This window comes from Diabrotica virgifera, chromosome 5, assembly GCF_917563875.1.
Source record: "Diabrotica virgifera virgifera chromosome 5, PGI_DIABVI_V3a".
NCBI classification, from domain to species: domain Eukaryota; kingdom Metazoa; phylum Arthropoda; class Insecta; order Coleoptera; family Chrysomelidae; genus Diabrotica; species Diabrotica virgifera.
Window position 1 is genome coordinate 258,641,536 of NC_065447.1, and position 21,837 is coordinate 258,663,372.

Below are 21,837 nucleotides of genomic sequence, written 5' to 3' on the forward strand. Positions count from 1 at the left end.
TTAATTCCACAAGAATCAAACTTATTTGATTAAACTAAGAGAATAAGCAACTGTCAAAAATTTTTAAAACGTTTAGATGCTATATCTTCCCACTTCATTCACGTGTCTCGGTAGTTAAATTCTGCGTGGGGTGAGTTCAAAATAATCCAACAACCTGATAGACGCAGGTTCAATTCCCAATGCAAATTTTTATTTTTTTATACATTTTATGATTGCAAGTATATTTATTATAAAAAAAGACTAAGTTTTCACTCTAATGGCATATAACATATCCCACCAGAATGAAAACAATGGGAACCTTCTCTGGTTACACCTCCGAGGCTTCTACAATTTGCAAGCCATACGGATGCTGAGACTAAGGAAGATGAGGGAATTCTACAATTTACAATTCACGTCACATCTGCTCAGCGCGGTAAAGTTCCAACGAGACTGGTTCCCCTCATACTCCACACAGAGTAAATGTAAATCAAAATGAATAACCATTTTCAATTTCGTTGCAAAACGAAAATACAGCCGAACCATATTCCAGTCCAATCAGAGAGTGCTGCAAGCACCTCTACCGGTTTCGAAACTTATTAGTCTCTCATCAGGAGGCACATATGCTGCTCTCCCTGATCCAACCAAAACAAACCCCAGCGTGCAGTCCCGAATTGCAACGAACGAAATGGCATAGATGCCCTAGCGGCAACTGCTAGCAAAAGACTAAGTTTTCACTCTAATGGCATATAACATATCCCACCAGAATGAAAACAATGGGAACCTTCTCTGGTTACACCTCCGAGGCATCTACAATTTGCAAGCCATACGGATGCTGAGACTAAGGAAGATGAGGGAATTCTACAATTTACAATTCACGTCACATCTGCTCAGCGCGGTAAAGTTCCAACGAGACTGGTTCCCTTCATACTCCACACAGAGTAAATGTAAATCATATTTATATTTATTATATTGTTTTTTTCAGAAAATACGTATTTAGTTAAAATTTTCTCAACAATTGTTCAGAAATCATTTCTTTGTTTTATGTTTCAATGTGTTTGCGTGTGTTTTATTCTTTTATTTATCTAATTTTTGGTAGGTATTATTTTAATAAACATTTTTGGAAAGTAGTAAGTATTAAAATTAGTTTAATATTTAAATAAAATATAAATAAACTGTTTAAAGTATATTGATTTCGTTGAAATCATTTAATAGAAGTATAACTTCTTACGTGCGTACAAAGTACACACACACACATTCTTTTTTTTTAACATGTTCCTGCCATAAGAACACATGGTTATTTTCAATAAAAACTCTAATAGTTTTCGATATATTGGAAAAATTCGATTTTGATTTTGTAACTTCAAAGGGCTATAACTTTTTTTATTTGTACTAAGGTTCAATTGAAGTATTTTGGTCCTAGAATAAGTGATTTAATTGATGACCCGCCTTTTTGTTACCCCCTGTCTAATGATTGTTTTAACAGAAATTATGAATAAACCACTGTTAGTCCTGTCGCCAGGGGGGGTACAACGGCCTACTGTATTCAGATGGACTTACCCAAGTTTTTTTTTATGTATTTTGACCTGTAGAACATGAATTTTTTGGGTAACAGTTGATCCGGATGTCGATAAGATTGTTATAAACCAAGAAGTTGAGGAATCACATAACAGCGATTTCTCGCAAAACAAAACTTTTTTTGTATTTTTTGGGCCATTCTAACCAAAAAATGTTCCTACAAATTTTTTCGTAAGATGCATAGTTTTCGAGAGAAACGCGGTTGAACTTTCAAAAAATCGAAAAATTGGAATTTTTAAACCCGAAAAACTTTTGATTAAAAAATAAAATAGCAATTCTGCTTACCGCATTTGAAAGTTCAAGTCAAATTATATCGGTTTTAATTATTTGTATTGCTAAAAATGTATTATTTTATTGTTAAAACAAAGCTATAAACACCTAGTGCTTGAGTGATGTTTCAATGATTTCTCATTTAAAATCGAACGAGTACGTAGAGGAGGTAAAAGTGCAAGCGGGGCTATTTCTAAGTAGCATGCATTAAAACGCATGTATTAGGCACGGGAAACACTATGTGTTTATAGCTTTTTTTAACAATCAAAAAATAAATCTTTAGCAATGCAAATATTCAAAACAGATATAATTTGACTTAAACTTTTAAAGGCGGTAAGCAGAATTGCTATTTTATTTTTTATTCAAACGATATTCGGGTTCAAAAATTGCAATTTTTCGATTTTTTGAAAGTTCAACCGCGTTTATCTCGAAAACTATGCATCCTACGAAAAAACTTGTAGGAACATTTTTTGGTTAGAATGACCCAAAAAATACAAAAAAATGTTTTGTTTTGCGAGAAATCGCTGTTATGTAATTCCTCAACTTCTTTGTTTATAACAATCTTTCGACATCCGGACCAACTGTTACCCAAAAAATTCGTGTTCTACGGGTCAAAATACATAAAAAAAACTTGGGTAAGTCCATCTGAATTAAGAAGGCCGTTGTACCCCCCCTGGCGACAGGACTATGTGTACAAAACAGCATTAAATGTTATATGAATAACAGTAAACATGCAATCAGCGGGTTTTTGTGCTCAACAATAGCCGTTACGGCAGGAGCTAGCAGTTGTATGCTTATTGTTTTTCATCTCGTTAATGGATGAAAATGCATGGCATTTTAAAAAGGACATAATGGCAAAAACCTGGAAAGCCATTAGCGAAAGAATAATAGCATCTGAAATATTAATATATTAAAATATATAGAGGACTCGACAACGAGGTTCGTCAGTTATTAATATTATGATAAAAAACGTTATATTTTATAAAGCAACATTGGATTATTAGTTCAGCTCATGCAAATTTATTTTTGGTTTCATATTTTCTATGAAGTTTTTTCTTGCCTTCACGTAAAGATAATAAGGAAACTTTTGTAACTCTAGTATCAACTTTAAAGTAAATTTGCGCAATCAGAAAAAAATTTGAGAATTTTATCAAAGACTTTTCTTAGATGTTCTTCTCTAATCTTGTTAAAGGTTTCATATTATTTATTTTATCTAGATAATAAGATAAGAAGTTTATCTAGATAAGCGGGCAGGTGATGGATGTATGATCATCATCAATGGTGCTACAGCTCTATGAAAGAGCCTCGACCTTCCCAAATCTATTACGCCAATCAGTCCTATCCATTGCCAACCGTTGCCAGTTTGCTGCGCCTATTTTTCTCGCATCCTCAGCTACACCATCCTTCCATCTAAGTTTTGGCCTACCCCTATCTCTACTTCCCACAGGTTGTGACATAAGGATTCTTCTAGGAGGGTTGTTATGCTGTGATCTTGCTAGATGTCCTGCCCATCTTAGTCTTCCTATTCTTGTAACAGATACTACGTCTTTACCACCAAATATATCTTTATATCTGTGGTATACCTCGTAGTTGTACCTCCTCCAAATACCATTTTCACAGATGCCACCGAATATGCCTCTCAGGATCCTTCGTTCAAATATAAGCAGAAGGTTTTCATCTGCCTTGGACATAGTCCATGTCTCCGATCCATATGTCAACACTGGTTGTATAAGGGTTTTGTATATGGTTATTTTTGTTTTTTTGGCTTAAGTTTCTGCTTGTCATATGTCTACTCAGTCCAAAATAGCATTTGTTCGCTAGGATTATCCTTCGCTTGATTTCTTCCGCCGTGACGTTCTCCTTGGTGATCAAAGAGCCTAAGTATGTGAATTTGTCCAACACTTCAAAGGTAGAGTTATTAACAGAGAATTGATGACCGATGTTTCTGGCTCTATTGTTGGGTGTTGATGCCATCATCATAGTTTTCTCCTCGTTTACTTTCAGGCTCATATTATTTGAGGCGTTTGAGAAGGTGGTATACATTTCTTCTAGTTTGCGTGTTGTGCGGGAAACTAGATCCACGTCATCGGCATATGCCAAAATTTGGGATGATTTTTAAAAAATATTTCCTCTGCTGTCTATTCGGGCATCTCTGACCGCCATTTCCAGAGTTATGTTGAAGAGGAGACACGCCAGCGCATCTCCCTGTCGCAGCCCAACATTCGTTTCAAACGCCTGTGATTGTTCTCCCTGTATTTCGACTTTGCAAACGACTTTACGCATTGTAGCTTTAACCAATCTTATCAGTTTATCAGGGATGTGGAATTCATCCATGGCTTTACACAATTTATTTCTTAGGATACTATCATAGGCCGATTTAAAATCTACGAAAAGATGGTATGTGTCGATATTGAATTTATTGGTTTTTCCAGTATTTGCCTTAGCACAAAGGTCTGGTCGGTTGTTGATCGATCAGGCCTAAAACCAGTTTGACATTCTCCAAGAAGCTCCTCTGAACGTGCACTAGTACGATATACAGGGTGAGTCATGAGGAACTGTACATACTCCTACCTCGTATAGAGGCTCCTACGGGGAATAAGAAATGACCATTAAAAAGTGTCTGCTCCCATTGTTTAATAATATACAGGGTGAGTTTCGCATTTTGACAGAAATTTGTATTCGTCATATTTTTGAACGGTCAGATCGATGTGTCTCTTATTTTGGTCAATCGTTACACTATTACCACCTAATCAACTTAATTATTCAAACTAGAATAAAATCAGGTCCGGCTTTAAAAAATTAGTTCGTTTGGGTCTTAGAAAAAATTTCACCCTGTATATGCTTTTTGAAAACTCTAATATGAATTTTACAAATTAGACAAGTAGGCAATTAAAATGGCATATTTATTTTTTTCCGCACACGATTACTTAATTTTTTATAAAAAAAATCAAATTTGACTATGAATTAAAAGTTTGGTAAAGTGAACCATAGATTTAAAAAAATTAACTTTTATTAGAAAAATTAATTTTTTTTGAACAAATATTTAATTTATGTTACCATATAATCAACTGATTTATTCAAACTAGAAAAAAATCAGGCCCGGATTTAAAAAATTAGTTCGTTTTGGTCTTAGAAAAAATTTCACTCTGTATACGTTTTTTGAAAACTCTAATATGAATTTTACAAATTAGACAAATAGAAAATTAAAATGGCATATTAATTTTTTTACCCACAAGATTAATTCATTTTTTATTAAAAAATCAAATTTGTCAAAATCGGAATTTTAACCACCTAAAAATAAAAAAATAAATGAAAAGGTTTAACTCGCTACAAATCTGTTCCATTTTAATATTTTTTTTTCTGAAATTTTTACTTTAAATCTCTTACCATTGTGAAGACTATGAAAATTGTTGTAGACTTTCAGTCTTCTTCTCGTAAAAGTTATGAATTTAAAAAATAAAAGGTGCAGATTCGTGAATTGTAAAGTTAAATCGCAAAAATTAAGTGAAAAAATTTAAAACTGATCTATTTGATCACGTCTATGTTAAACTATAGCGTCCAAACGAAGTGCTATGGGGAGTTTAAGATCTAGACGTGTTATAGAAAAAAAAAAATGGTAAAACTTTTAATTTTAAGAAAAACGTTGTTTTTGTAAATTAATTTTTGTAAAAAAAGTAATTTTTTTTAAATCTATGCAAAAACTTTGCCAAACTTTTTAAGCATAGTTAAATTTGATTTTTTAATAAAAAATTAGGTAATCGTGTGGGGAAAAAATAAATATGCCATTTTAATTGCCTATTTGTCTAATTTGTAAAATTCTTATTAGAGTTTTCAAAAAGCGTATACAGGGTGAAATTTTTTCTAAGTCCAAAACGAACTAATTTTTTAAATCCGGGCCTGACTTTTTTCTAGGTTGAATAAATCAGTTGATTGGGTGGTAACGTAAATAAAATATTTGTTAAAAAAAATTAATTTTTGTAATAAAAGTTAATTTTTTTAAATCTATGGTTCACTTTACCAAACTTTTAATCCATAGTCAAATTTGATTTTTTTTATAAAAAATTAAGTAATCGTGTGCGGAAAAAAATAAATATGGCATTTTAATTATCTATTTGTCTAATTTGTAAAATTCGTATTAGAGTTCCCAAAAAGCGTATACAGGGTGAAATTTTTTCTAAGACCCAAACGAACTAATTTCTTTAAAGCCGGACCTGATTTTTTTCTAGTTTGAATAAATTAGTTGATTAGGTGGTAATAGTGTAACGATTGACCAAAATAAGAGACACATCGATCTGACCGTTCAAAAATTATGACGAATACAAATTTCTGTCAAAATGCGAAACTCGCCCTGTATATTATTAAACAATGGGAGTAGACACTTTTTAATGGTCATTTGTTATTCCCCATAGGGGCCTCTATACGAGGTAGGAGTATGTACAGTTCCTCATGACTCACCCTGTATATGTCAAAAAATCATAATTAAAAAATCGAATAACTTTTGTATTTCACATTTTTTTCTAATTCTGTAAATAAAGCAGTTTACAAGGGGGTCAAAATATAGTGAATAACCCTGAACATTCACTGGCGCCGACCGACCGGCTCTGTCCCGTCATACAGCTGACCGACTATAATAACTTTTATTTATATTTAATTTAGAATGTATGTACTGATTTTCAACCTTAGTAAATGGAAATAATTACCTTCGTAGGAAAGCAACTTTGATACCTTCTCAGTAACCCCTGTTCTATGTTTCGCTTGACCGACCGCAGTATGTTTCTCTACACAATCACAGTAATCAACTGTGAAAAATCTAGATTTAGTAAATTCAAAAAGATTTTTCAGCGCTGCCTCTTGGACTATTTATAATACAATACTAATCTCCCTCTTTCCAACACCGTGGGATAAAAAATATTTGATCGAATATTATAGGAACGTCATTTTCTATCTTTAAACCCACATTGCCAGCTCAGGCAGACAATTTATGAATAAAAAGTGGAATAATATACCCTACAAAGAATTTAGTACTTTGTCTTCAATATTTTAAGATTAAGTTGTCTAAAAAATTATTAAGTCGTACAAAAAGGTTAAGTAATTAGTGGAGTGTTTTATGTCTCTTCGCAGGATCTGGTAGATGATTACAAAAGTTAATGAGACGTTTTTTAAAAACGAGTTTCATTATTACAAGACGTAAGCTTGAAATATTTGTTTAATTTTTACTCTGAACAAAAACGTTCATGGACTGGTTTACCTTAATTTACTGTTAAATTTTAATATTAAAGAGATGATGGGATATACAGTTGAGTCCGCGAGTCTGTACCCGTGTGTCATTAATAACTGGCGAGATAAAACACATAATTTTATCTAGCATCATTCTCTTCCACGCATGAAACTAATGACAAACTAGCTGCCGCCTATTATTAAGTAAAAACAAATGTTAATTTTATGAACGATCTAGACTCAGTGCATTGAATAGAGATAGGTACAAAGAAAGACGATTGGGGATATTTTCATATATTTATTTTAAGTACAATTTCTGACGTTTTGTTTGTTTACTTTTGTGGCTGTCAGTTTGTCGAATTTTTGCTGTTATTTTGTCGAATTTTTGCATATTGAAGTTTTTTATAGTATACAAACAGTTGTTTTCACAACTAATTTTATATTGGAGTTAGAAATTTTATGATAAGTTTATGTTATTTTACGATAAATTTTGACCACGTACAAATAACCTCATTGTAGACACAGTTAAGGAATGATTGCGTTTAATGTTCCGCCAAAGTGAATAAAATAACAAAAAGAAAATATGTTATCGAATTTTTTTATAAATTGTTTAGTTATTTATTAATTAACGATAATAAAATAATTTATTAAGCTACTTCAAACGTAGCTGTAATTATGCATCAAAATTTTAAAGCAAAAGTTAAATTTGACATTCTATTTATTTGATCGGAATAATACCCACTTTCTGTCACTTACTGTTGCGTTTAGTAAATTTCCGACTTATTTCGTATACTTTAAATGATGACGAACGGGTAAAGACTCGGGGACTCAACTGTACACACACTATAACATGTTCAAACGCAGTTCTAGGGAGTAAAAAATAGTCTAAGAAAAGAAAATGGAACATATATAACACAATCGTTAAAACTAGCCTACTCTACGGAGCGTAGTCTTGGAGAATAACCGAGAAATAAGAAAAAGGTTGAAGCCACGGAAATGGATGCCATTAGAAAGTCGATGAGAGTATCAAGGACCGAAAGAATAAGTAATGATGTAATAAAATAACAAATGGGTACTATAGTTAGGAAACAGCTCTCCACATTGTGAACATATGAGTAGAATGGGTGATGAAAGATTACCTAGGAAAACTATGATGTGGCAGCCCCTAGGGGAGAAAAAACGAGGAAGATCACCAGAAAGTTGGAATTTGGCAGTTAGGAAAGCGATTAGCACTCGAAATCTAACTGAAGAACTCGCTCAGGACAAAATACAGCGGAATTTGGGACAACGTTGTAAGACGTTGTCCAACTTCCATGTATTGATATCCCATGATATCAAAAAACGGGAAAAAAAGGGAAAGAAATAAGGAAAAGAGAAGGTATATTACGTCAAATAATTTGCCGAGTTCTGTAAATTGGAATGATTTCCACATTAACTTTTATATTAAGGAAACAACATGTAACTGACAAATCTTAATATCAAGACCTGCCTTACAAATTATTCAGATGAGAACACACTTTGATATTCACCTGAAATTTCCTCGTAGCACGTTCTCAGCATATGTAAATTATGTTACAAGTGATGGATGTGTTTAAACGAGCTATTTCTCTTAAAAGGCACCTTATATAAAAATAAACCGTTTCAGGCACAAACTCAAAGAAAAGAAATTAAAGAAAAAAAATGAAACGTTTTACATTCTACAAAAACCACCCCTTTGTTTTTATCTTATTGTTTTCTTTGCGACTCTATATAAATACATTTAATAAATACCTGACTCTTGAGCCCAATCAATTAAAGAAGGCACCCTCGAAGAGAAGCTCGAGAAACAGTTTTCGAAACGGCCCCTCGCATCTAATCCCACGGTCTCGAAATTGGTTTTTACTCCACACATGAGGGCTGTCGCACACGCAGACGATTCACCTATTTGAGCATCCATGTTGAATGTCTGAAAAGAAAATACCAAATAAATTTACGCCAATTTATAACTCTATTATATTAAATGAAATCATTTTAAATTGTAAATGATTATTTTTAGCATGGTTTTGAAACTACTTTCTTTTGTATTATCAGTAGTAATTGCACAAGAGCTCTAAAATTATCGAATTTTTCCCGAGTGACACTTTGATAGTTTTTAGTAACTAACTATGGTAACAAACTTTGCTAACAAAAACTATGGTAAAGATGGCAATTATATTTTTATACTAAACAATATTTTACAAGTAAACTAGAACCTAAATTAAAAATAATTTATATGTGAGTGAAAACACCACCTCCTGAATCGGCTGACAAATATATAGTGAGGACGTTTGAGTTGGAACAAATTTATTATCTCGAGAAGGGGTGAATTTGGAGAGAAATTCTGAGACATCGATTTTTATTTTTAAATTATGACTTTTTGGCATATATATCATACTAGTGAGGTCATCTATCTGGGCGTGATGACGTAATAGACGTTTTTTTTAAATGAGAGTAGGGGTCGTGTTATAGCTCATTTGAGGGGTTATTTAATACTCTATTCAGTAATATACTTATTTATACGGGGTGTCCACAAAAATTTTTTTTGTTTTAAATTAATTGAGACAAAAAAAGAATCTATGTAATTCATTTATTTCAGAATAAATTTGAATGCTGTCAGAAAACAGAAAGAAATGTTTATTTGACAAATAAACATTGTTGTCGCTTAAATTCAATGTTAAAACTGCCACCCGCCTGTCTCTTAGCAGTTTGAACATTGAATTTAAGCGAAAAGTAATGTTCATTTGTGAAATAAACAATATTATCTATTTTTCTGACAGTAGTAAAATGTATTTTGAATTAAATAAATCGCTTACACCCTTATTTTTGGTTAAATTAATAAAAAAAAATGTTTTTGGTACACCTTGTATAAATAATGATGTTAATGTTTATACTGTTGAACAGAGAATTAAATAACCTTTAAAATGACCTATCACACAACCCCTACTCTTATTTAAAAAATCATCGATTATGTCATCACGCCCAGATGGATGACGTCAATAGTATTATAAATATGCCAAAAGTCATAATTTAAAAATAAAAATCGACCTGTTTCGCAATTTATCTTCAAAGTTGTCCATTCTCGAGAAAATGAATTTATTGTAACTCAAACGTCCTCACTGTATATACAAAATTACCCCCAATATTTGAGCCAGAAAGAAGATTAACTGGACCAGTGTAGTCAACTTATGAATACACAAGGACGCCATATTTAAATCCGGGAAATCTGAATTCCCAATCAGGATAGAAATGGATTCCCAATGGAATAACCTGGAACTCACAACGAGGTAAAAATGGATTTCCAAACAGGGCACAAGCTAGGACTAACTGGAATTAAGTTGGGACTACACTTTGGCCAACTTGGACATAGGAATATTCTTAAAATCCTAATTAAGTCAGAAAAAAAGTCAATCAGGTGAAATAACAGAAAGTAAAAATATAAGGCGATTCGAAAAAACATATCTTGCCTTTGACAGGGGTGTTTCAACATATAACTTTAAACATTACTGTATAGGCTTAGTGGAAAATGAATAATTTAAATTTAAACGCCTTTTTATAGCATATTCGTGTCGCCAGTGGAGGTACAATGGCCTCCTTAATTCATATGGACTTACCCAAGTTCTTTTATGTATTTTGACCCGTAGAACACGAATTTTTTGGGTAACAGCCGATCTGGATGTCGATAAGATTGTTATAAATAAAGAACTTGAGGAATCACATAACAGCGATTTTTCACAAAACAAAACATTGTTTTGTATTTTTTGGATTATTCTAAGCAAAAAACGTTTTTACAAGTTTCTTCGTAGGATGCATATTTTTCGACATAAACGCGGTTAAACTTTCAAAAAATCGAAAAATTGCAATTTTTGAACCCGAATAACTTTTAAATGAAAAATAAAATAGCAATTCTGCTTACCGCATTTGAAAGTTCAAGTCAAATTCTATCGGTTTTGATTACTTTAATTGCTAAAAATGAATTTTTTGTTGTTAAACAAAGCTATAAACCCATAGTGATTGAATGATGTTTTCAATGCATTTCTCATTTGAAATCGAACGAGTAGGCGCGCATACAGACAATTTATACGTAGATTACGTACATTAAAACGCATGCTTTGGGCACGGGAAACACTATGTGATTTTTTTTTCTTTTTTTTTATTAATGGCTTTGACAGAGCCAATTAGCCAGACTATTTGTGTTTTTTTGTATGGTATTACAATAACAATTTTAAGTTAATATCTAAGCCTACTTATTATCTAAATTTACAGAGTGTTATACTATCTTAATGGATACATTTTTCAATTTTGTGTGATATTTTTACAATTTTATAATTTTATTATCTAAGCCTATTTAAAATTTAAATTTACAGGACGTTACATATTCGTAAAGACATTGTAACGTCTGCTTATTTTTTGGAAAAAGAATTTCGTTTAAATTGACAGGTAAAGGACAATTTAGATCAACTAACTTTTCATACATTACTTTAATATTTTGTCTGTACAGTCCACACTCCAATATGAGGTGCTGTAGATCTCCCATTCCACCACAGGCGCAATATGGGTTATCACTGATACCTATGCTGTGTTTGTATGCTGGGGTTAGTGCGTGATTTGACCTCATTCTGTTTATTGTTTTTATAAATAGCCTATTTGATTCTTGTTTAAACCATCTCTCATTGGGTATTAGTGGCTGGCAATTTCTAAAATTTATTCCCGTTGTACTTTGGTTATATACACGTTGCCAATTTTGTTTGCAATGGTTTTTACTGATATTATCTATATCGGTTACTGGTAGAAGTATGTTGCTTATGTTTTGTTTGGTTAAAGCTGCAGATTTAGCTAATTTGTCGACTTCTTCATTTCCTAATATTCCAGAATGTCCTTTCACCCAACAAATAATAATTGAACTGCCCGAGGAAGTAAAATCATAATATAGACTCTTAATTTCTATCTCAATGTGGTTTAGATTTTTTGTCGATTGGATAGAAGTGAGTTTGTCCACAATACTTCTACAATCGGTGAAAATGATATAATTGTCCATACCAACAGAGGCTATATATTTTAACGCAAGTAATAAAGCTGATAATTCGGCAGTATATATTGAAGCTTCATTAGGCAATCGGCATGATTCTTTGTATTCAGAATTCCAGTGATATATTGCACATCCGGTTTTATTTTGAATTTTGGAGCCGTCAGTAAAAATATATTGAAACATAGGCCACCTGTCTTTAATTATTTTGTTGATAATATTGCCTGGAAGGTTTGAATCCATGTAGTTTGTTTGTATTACCTTGGAAAAGAGAGTTTCAGGAGGTTTAGTGTAAATTAAAGGTATTTTATTTTTGTACATTTGGTTTTCATTCATTGTCAACTTCCTGTAGCTTTCAACGTATATGGGGGTTTTTTTAGTACACCAATATTTATGGCTTAAATCTAATATATTCAAGTTACGAATAGTCCTTAAGCAGCTGACGTTTTTTGAGATAGCTCTAGCTACAAACTTATCTGTACAAAACTGTCTACGTAGAGTAAGTGGTGGTTCCTTAGCTTCAATCTCAATAATAGTAATAGGAGTAGATTTTAAGTAACCGAGACAGAGTCTCAAACATTTATTCCTTTGGATTTCAACTTTATTAAGATATCCTGTTGACGCAGACCCATATAAATGACAACTATAGTCGAAAATTGGTCGAATCATTGAGCGATAGAATAGCAATGCAATATTCGGGTCAGCTCCCCAACCGGTTCTACAAAAAGCTCTAAGGATATTCATAGAATTTTCTGATTTCTTTATAATAGAATGAATTTGATCCTTCCATAACAATTTACGATCCAAATACGTCCCAAAATATTTAACACAATATTTTATCGGAAATTCTATTCTACCTAATTTGACGGTGCCTTGAGGAATTTGGCGTTTTTTGGAGAAAAAACAAATTTCAGTCTTTGTGGTTGATATAGATAAGCCTAGAGAATGGTAATCATTTTTTACACAATCTAATGTAAATTCAAGTTGACGTCTACAAATGTCTGGGGAAGAATGGGAGGTGTACAACACAACATCATCTGCAAATTGTAAAATATTAGAGTGTGGAGGTACTATATGTTCTAAATCTATATTGTACAATGAAAAGAGAAGTGGACTTAAAATACTACCCTGTGGTATACCTATACTCGTTAACCTTGGTGGTAAAAGGTTCTCGTTTATTTTTAAGTAAGTCCATCTATTCTTGTACAAGGATACAATGAAATTTGAAATTTTAAGTGGCATTCCAAGATCTACTAATTTTTTATAAAGAATATCTAAATTTATGTTATCAAACGCTGAAGTTACATCTATAAATGCTGCAGCTGTCGACGCCTGATTTGTAAAATTGACCTGTAAAGAAGAGACTAGGGAAGTGAGAGCATCTTGTGTAGACCTGGATTTTCGGAAGCCGTACTGAGATTTGGGAAGGATATCTTCAGACTCAAGCCAGTATTCAAGCCGATTTTTGATTAATCTCTCTAGAGTTTTTAGTATACAGGAACTAAAAGATATAGGTCTGTAAGATTCAACTTTGTTATCTGGCTTTCCTGGCTTTTTTATAGGTAATACAATATAGTCCTTCCATGCTTTGGGAATTAAATTTTTGTTTTGCCATATAGTGTTAAAAATTTGTAGTAATAATAGTTTATATTCTGTAGGTAGAAAATATAGCATAGAATATGATATACAGTCCATCCCTGGAGATGAACTATTATTTTGCTTGAGTCCATGATTTAATTCCCATAATTCAAATGGTTTCTCTAGATTGAAGATTTCTCTGGGTACGGTAACTGTAGCTTCATTTATCTGACTTGGAACCCAAGGAGGTGAGATCTTGAAATGGAACTCTTCTATCCATGCAGCTTCGGTGTTTATCGGAAGTTGATTGGACTGCTTTCGGTTTTTGTAGCGATTTACTTTCTTCCAGACGTCGCTGATTGGAGTGTTGGAGTTTAAGCTTTCGCAGTAATTTATCCAAGTTTGTTTTTTTCTAATTTTAAAAGTTTTCTTTGCTAAGGCATCTAATTTTTTGTATTCAATTAGATTGTGAAGATTAGGATTTGTTTTATAATGTCTATATGCCGTTTTGCGGTTATTTGCAGCTGATTCGCAGTTATTATCCCACCATGGTTTTGGTATCTTGTTTGTAGGATATTTGTTATTGTTGTATGATTTTGGAATTGAAATGGTTGCGCATCGGTTTATTTCGGTAACTAATTCTTCATAAGTTTGTGGTTGTTTTCCCGAATAAAAGTACGATGAATACAAATTCCAATCTGCTTTATGTAAATTCCATCTTTTGTGTGTATTGTCACCAGGTTGTATTGCTTGTTCCGAGTTTTCCAAGGCTATGATCAAGGGTAGATGATCAGAACCATGTGGATCTTGAATAACAGACCAAGTTAATTTAGATAAAATGTCCTGGGTACATATTGTTATATCGATTGCTGATGGGCTGGAAGTTAGTGCAAGAGTTGGAGAACCATCATTTAAGTATAATAGATTACATTGTTCTATCGCCTCTAATAAAACTTTACCGTGAGTATCATTATTTTCGCAACCCCATGCCATGTTGTGAGCGTTGAAGTCCCCTCCAATGATGAATGGAGAAGGAATGTTTTGAAAAAAATTGACCCATTCTTCAACCGTTACTCTAATACCTGGTTCTTTATATACGGATATTATATGTATTGGTTTCTTGATACACGAAATTTTAACAGCCATGCAAGTATAAGTAAAATTATAATTATCCAATAAATTTATCTCTTCTGTAATTATTTTATTTTTAATTAAAATTGCTGTGCCTCCGTACCCATCAGGGCGATCAGACCTAAAGCAATTATATCCTGAGAAGTTATAAAATTTTTCTGGTTTAAACCATGTTTCTGATAACATGGCCACATATACATTTTTTTGAATAAGTAAGGCTTCTAAATTTGGTTTATTAGAAACTGCTGAGCGACAGTTCCATTGTAAAAAATTTAAAGGGTTAGTTGTGTCTGACATGATGTTTGAGATAGTAAGTCTTCTTGTGAGATCGCTGCCGTACTTAAGTATCTATTAATTTGTTGTATAATCTCTGTTTTTGATTTGTCTAAATTTTCAGTGAGTTTTAATGAACTAATTATATTAAGAACCAATTCTAAAATTACATTATTTAATTGTGATGGTACTCCTTGTGTTTTCAAGTTTGTTGTATGTGTATGCTCTGTATATTTAGACGTATTATAAATACCACCTTTTTGTCTAGGAATATTTTCTTGAGAAAGTATTTCTTTTCTAGCTGATTCCAAAGTATTGGGAGAACTTGGCCGGTGTCGCTTAAAATTTATTTTTTCTGGGTTATTACTGCTGAAGAACATTTGTGAGGAGAATTTCTTTGCGGATGAAGCTGATTGATTTGGAATTACTTGATAAGATTGCTCATTCTGATTAGAATTGGTTGGCAAGGAAGAACTACTATTTCTGGCAGCAATATTGGCATATGAAACTTTCGGAATTTGTTTACATGCATCAAAGAAATTTAGATTTAATGATGACATCGTATTCTTAATTTGTTCCTGTCTAGAAAATTCAGGACATGAACTTAGGTGTGTAGTCAAATGATTACCTTGACAGCTGAAACAAGTTGGAGTATATTCATTTATTGTACAATCTTTTGTATTATGGAAATCATGACATTTGTTGCACCTGGGACGTGCTTTACAATTAAATCCAAGGTGTCCAAAACGAAGACAAGAGAAACATAATAGAACTTTTTGAACATAGGGTTCAACGTCTTTGATCACTTTATTAATTGTGATATATTTAGGAAGAGTTTGTGCTTTAAAATTAACAATACATGATTTTGTTGGAACTTTGTCTATTATTGTTTTATCTTCGATATGTTTCTCTACCTTTCTATTTATTCTTCTAACCGAAACTACTTCGAACTTACAGTGCATATCGTATTGTTTAATTTTATTTTTGATATATTCTTCTGAAAATTCTATATCTATGTCCCTAATTATACCCTGTCTATGGAGTATAAACTTCGGAACGTAAACATCTAAATTGTTGTTTGTAAACAATGAGCAAGTTTTTTGATTGATTAAAAAATTGGCTGATTGATAATCTTTAAATTTAATTCTAATTCTATTCTTGCCTATTGAATCAATACTAGTAATTTTGTTATCTAAATTCGAAAAATTAGAGAGTATAATGTCGCCAATTTTGATAGCATTAATCTGACCTTTAAAGTTTGGAGTATTATTTTCTATATATATATATGGAAAGGTCCTACGTCACTGCTCTGATATAGAAAATGTTCTCTTATATTGTCTGTAGAAATATCAGATTTATTACTTACAGTTTCTCCTTTACTTTTTGATTTACCGTCCCATGTGTTATTTATATTGATGTTACTTTTCTCTATATTATCATCTTGATCCATACTGTTAATATCTGGAGGTTTATCTGGAGGTCTCCCTGCATAGTCCATATTAAATTTTAAAGTTTTTAATAACTGAACACTTTGTCACTTCCAATTATTGACGTCTCCAAACGGAAACCCCAAATGGGGTAAAATAAATTCAAATACAATTAACTTCTAGGTTTTTCTTGGTCACGGGGAATAAAAAACTATTAAGGATGTAATATATCGAGTTTTACAAGCCCAAAATATATTATTTTACTATTTAAATAGTAATTTTCAGGAACTGTTTTTTATATGACTGTAATTGACGTCTATAAAAGTCGCACTATGTGATTATGGCTTTATTTAAGAAATAAAAACTTAATATTTAGCAATGCAAATAATCAAAACCGATAGAATTTGACTTGAACTTTCAAATGCAGTAAGCAGAATTGCTATTTTATTTTGTAGTCAAAAGTATAGTCTAACAGATTTAATTGAAACATTAAAGGTCACTTACACCGCGTCAACGAATGTCTGTCGTGCCTTCACTTCGCGGTTGCGGAAAAATGGGTTTTACTGTAATTCGGGTTGAAAAATTGCACTTTTTTGATTTTTTGAAAGTTCAACCGTGTTTATCTTTAGTCTGGGCTGATTATCGGAGAATAGGCCATTTTTGGGAAGCAATTTTATTGCTGGAGTCGAATCTTATGATGGTATATATTAATAATATAGGTATGCAAAGTCCGCAGATAGTGTGCTACTTTTTTTATAAACAAAATGGCGCCCGAAAATCGTGTTTTTTTTTCTATTTTTGCTCTATATCTCCAAAGATTTTAACTTTACACCAAAAACACTCAAATAAAAATTCACCGCAATTAAATTCTGCATAGAGACGTGTTTTTTCCGATTTACTTCGACGAAAACTTTCCCCGGAAAAAGCGGGTTTTTCCAAACCAAATCTTTAATTTTAAACTAAACTTTTAGATAAGTAATTGTTAATCAATAATTAAATAACTTGGCAGTGTAAAAGTCCTATTTGTATAGATTATAATTCCAGAAGCCCATGAAAATTGAATGAACAGTTTAGCAACAATTGAATTGTTAATTAAAATTTACGGTCTCCATAATAACGACAATAATTATGATGCATAAGAATAACTATGATTTTTTCATAAAAAGACACTATACCTATCTAATGTACTTTACAAAATTGAAATTGGACTATTTAAGCGGCCTCAGGAATATTTTAAAATTATAAACAATTTTTTATCTTAAAAACAAATAGAATGTCTCGGGAAATATTAAACTAAATTAAATTGTGAAAACGGAATTCGAAAAACAGCAGCAGGAAGCTTCTTTTAAAAGAAAAAACGTTTAATTATGATGAATAGTTCCTGGGACACAACCGGTCAAAGTTGACCGGAATTTACGGCAAAGATATAAACAATAGGATCATAATTTTTAAACGAACACCTTTTTATTTTTGTCTTCTTTCTCCAAACCAATTCATATCCTTAAAATACTCATAACTTATATTATTATAATAAAAACGATCGATAATACGTGTGAAAATTGCCAAAAATAGCAAAATTCCAATCAAAAATTAGGTTGGAGAAAATGTAACCCTCAAAGTTCAAAATCGGTATACGCTAAAAAAATGTATTTTCTCGGCTTTCCATGGAGCAATTTCCTTCATTCTTTTTTTGTTCCCAAATAACTCGAATAGAGCCATCGAACTAATGCATTATTAAATGTCAAACTTGCTTTTGTTTTGTTATAATAAATTAATTTATTTTTTATAACACAAAATTTTAATTTGTTTAAATAAAAATTGTTTAAATAATTATACAGCTTTAAAATGAGAATATTTATGTTTTTAACTTTAAAAGGTACACTTGTAGTAAGTTTATCTAAAAAAAGCCTACAACTGGAAAAAATATGTAGTTTTCTGTTCTTATAAATAAATTAATCTATTATAACAAAACAAAAGCAAGTTTGACATTTAATAAGGCGTTAATTCGATGGCTCTACTCGAGTTATTAGGGAACAAAAAAAGAATGAAGGAAATTGCTCCATGGGAAGCCGAGAAAATGCATTTTTTTAACGTATACGGATTTTGAACTTTGAGGGTTACATTTTCTCCAACCTAATTTTTGATTGGAATTTTGCTATTTTTGGCAATTTTCACACGTGTTATCGATAGTTTTTATTATAATAATATATGTTATGAGCATTTTAAAGATATGAAAATTGGTGTGGAGAAAGAGGACAAAAATAAAAAGGTAATGGTTTGAAAATTATGATCCTCTTGTTTATATCTTTGCCGTAAATTCTGGTCAACTTTCACCGGTTGTATCTCAGGAACCACTCGTCGTAATCAAACGTTTTTTCTTTTAAAAGAAGCGTCCTGCCGCTGTTTTTCGAATACCGTTTTCACTATTTAATGTAGTTTAATATTTCCCGAGATATTCTATTTGTTTATAAGCCAAAAAATTGTTTATAATTTTAAAATATTCCTGAGGCCGCTTAAATAGACCAATTTCAATTCTGTAAAGTACATTAGATAGGTATAGTATCTTTTTATGAAAAAATCATAGTTATTCTTATGCATCATAATTATTGTCGTTATTATGGAGACCGTAAATTTTTAATTAACAATTCAATTGTTGCTAAACTGTTTATTCAATTTCCATGGGCTTCTGGAATTGTAATCTGTGTAAAAAGGGCTTTTACATTACCAAGTTATTTAATTATTAATTAACAATAAATTATCTAAAATTGTAGTTGAAAATTAAACATTTTGTTGGAAAAAACCGCTTTTTCCGGGGACAGTTTTCGTCGAACTGAATCGGGAAAAACACGTCTCTGTGCAGAATTCAATTGGGGTTAATTTTTATTTGAGTATTTTTGGTGTAAAGTTAAAATATTTGGAGTAATAGAGCAAAAATTGAGAAAAACACGATTTTCGGGAGCCATTTTGTTTATAAAAAAAGTAACACTTTATCTGCGGACTTTGCATACCTATATTATTAATACATACAATAATAAGATTCGATTCCAGCAATAAAATTGCTGGTAAATAACTTTTCCTTGTATTTTGCTAATTAGCCCAGAGTATATATGAACGCCCTTACTCCTCTATGTTCCAATCGATCTTCGAGTTATACTACTTGATTATTGTTTATGACCGTCATCTATTCTAAATTTACGCTCATGATACAGTAGAAATAAACACACCAAGATACGCTAAATGCTACTAAGAGCACTCTCGAATCATAGTTTACAGTGACAATGTATAAACTTTGGAAATCATGATTTGGGATTTACAATATATATACATTGTAAATTATTATTCAGGAGTGCTCCTAGTAGCATTTAACGTATCTTGGTTTGTTTATTTTTACTGCAACTTAATTGTAAATTTTGTATAATTAGTTTTATTAGTGTTAATGTGTAGCCCCATTCTTATTGCTGCTGCTTCCAATGCCTTGAACAATTTCTTTCCGGTCCGCCTTTCTTTTTTTTATTTTTTTATTTATTTATCCACGGGAAAACCCCATTAACAGTAAAAATACAATAAATACAATAAAAAATGAGGTACAATCATTCATTAAAATATTTATTTATTAAGCTCAACAGGCCGTGAAGGCCTAGGGCTGAAAGATTTAATTTTTCCTTACAATTACTATTACATATTTATATACAGTCGAACCCGCTTATTGGAATAGCCTTCGTGCCAAGTAAAAGTATTCCTATAACCGGGATATTCTAATAACCGATCATTAATGACTAGTAAAAACGTTTCGGGACCTCAAATTTCTATTCCTTAAATCGGGATATTCTTATAACCGGTATTCTAATAAGCGGGTTCGACTGTATAATGCTATATCCTATACTACTATAATATATACAATATTACATTTGTTTGTATAAAACACTTAATACTACACTTAACATTATAGTCTTTCCATACATTTCTTCACCACTTCCTTCCATTGTTTTCTGTCCAAAGCTTTTTCTTTCCAGTTTACAATATTATTTTGTTTTAAGTCTTCATATACGCTGTCCTTCCATCTCCTTCTTGGTCTTCCTATTCTTCTTTTTTGTATTGGCTTACGTAATAGAACCATTTTTGGCATTCTCGCCTTTCCCATTCTTTCTATGTGTCCTAAGTATCGGATTCTCTGTGCTTTGATTGCCGTCGTTATTTTTGGTTCATTATATAGTTCTTCAAGTTCCTTATTATTTCTTCTTCTCCATTGACCGTCTATTTTCACGCCTCCATATATTGCTCGTTGTATTTTCCTCTCCCATCTTTCTAAAAGGTCTATTTCTGATTTTTTTAAGCACCCATGTTTCACATGCATATGTAGCTGTAGGTCTGATAACTGTTTTGTAGATTCTTATTTTTGTTTTTCTTGACACATCTTTGGATTTCATTAATGGACGCAATGCTCCATACTTTTTGTTTACTTTTGCTATTCTTGCTTTTATTTCCCCTTCCCCATGTCCCTTTTCATCTACTTTTACACCCAGGTATGTAAATTCTGAAACTCTTTTAAATGCGCATACATTTTCTCCTTCTATCTCCAATGTGAAATTGTCTTCATTTTCTTTATCTGTTTCTCCCATTATCATGTATTTTGTCTTTTCCTTATTTATGAGAAGACCAAAAGGTTTGGCTTGTTTTATTATATTGCTCATTAATTTTGTTAGCTGTTTCTTACTTGTCGATAATAATGTTAGATCATCTGCGAATGCAATACATTGGTGGCCATTTTTAAAAATCGTTTCCTGTGTGCTTATTTTACTTTTCCTGATTATTCCTTCCAGTATTACATTAAAAAGAGTCGTTGATAGTGGGTCTCCTTGTCTTAATCCTTCCTTTGTTTCAAAATTATTTGATTTATGTCCCTTCCATGCTATTTCGTTTGTGGAGTTATCCATAGTCATCTTTACCATCCTGACGATTTTACTTGGTATGCCCATTTCTTTCATTAGTGCGTACATCTGTTGCCGCTTTACCGTATCATAGGCCTGTTTAAAGTCGACGAACAGGACGTGTACTGCTATTTTATGTTCGTAGCACGTAGTTTGGATTTCTTTTAACGCAAATATTTGGTCTGTCGTCGACCTATTACTTCTGAATCCTGCCTGATATTCGCCCAATATCTTTTCCGTGTATTGATTCAGCTTTTTTCTTAAGATGTTTGTCAATATTTTGTACACGACTTCTAGCAACGCGATACCTCTATAATTTTCACATCTCATTTTATCACCTTTTTTATGTATGGGGCATATCCTTGCCCTGGTCCATTCTCCTGGCATTCTTTCTGTTTCCCATATACTTTTTATCAGG

The 21,837-nt window shown here is 32.0% G+C and overlaps 1 protein-coding gene across 1 annotated transcript in view; it reads right to left on the bottom strand.

The window, feature by feature from the left end:
- Positions 1 to 21,837, bottom strand: part of LOC114324832 (alkaline phosphatase-like) — a 1,004,985-nt gene that overhangs the window by 285,318 nt on the left and 697,830 nt on the right. Inside the window, exon 4 of the mRNA XM_050651161.1 lies at positions 8,812 to 8,986. Coding sequence (XP_050507118.1) covers positions 8,812 to 8,986 — 175 coding nt within the window. The remainder of the gene's footprint in view (positions 1 to 8,811; positions 8,987 to 21,837) is intronic.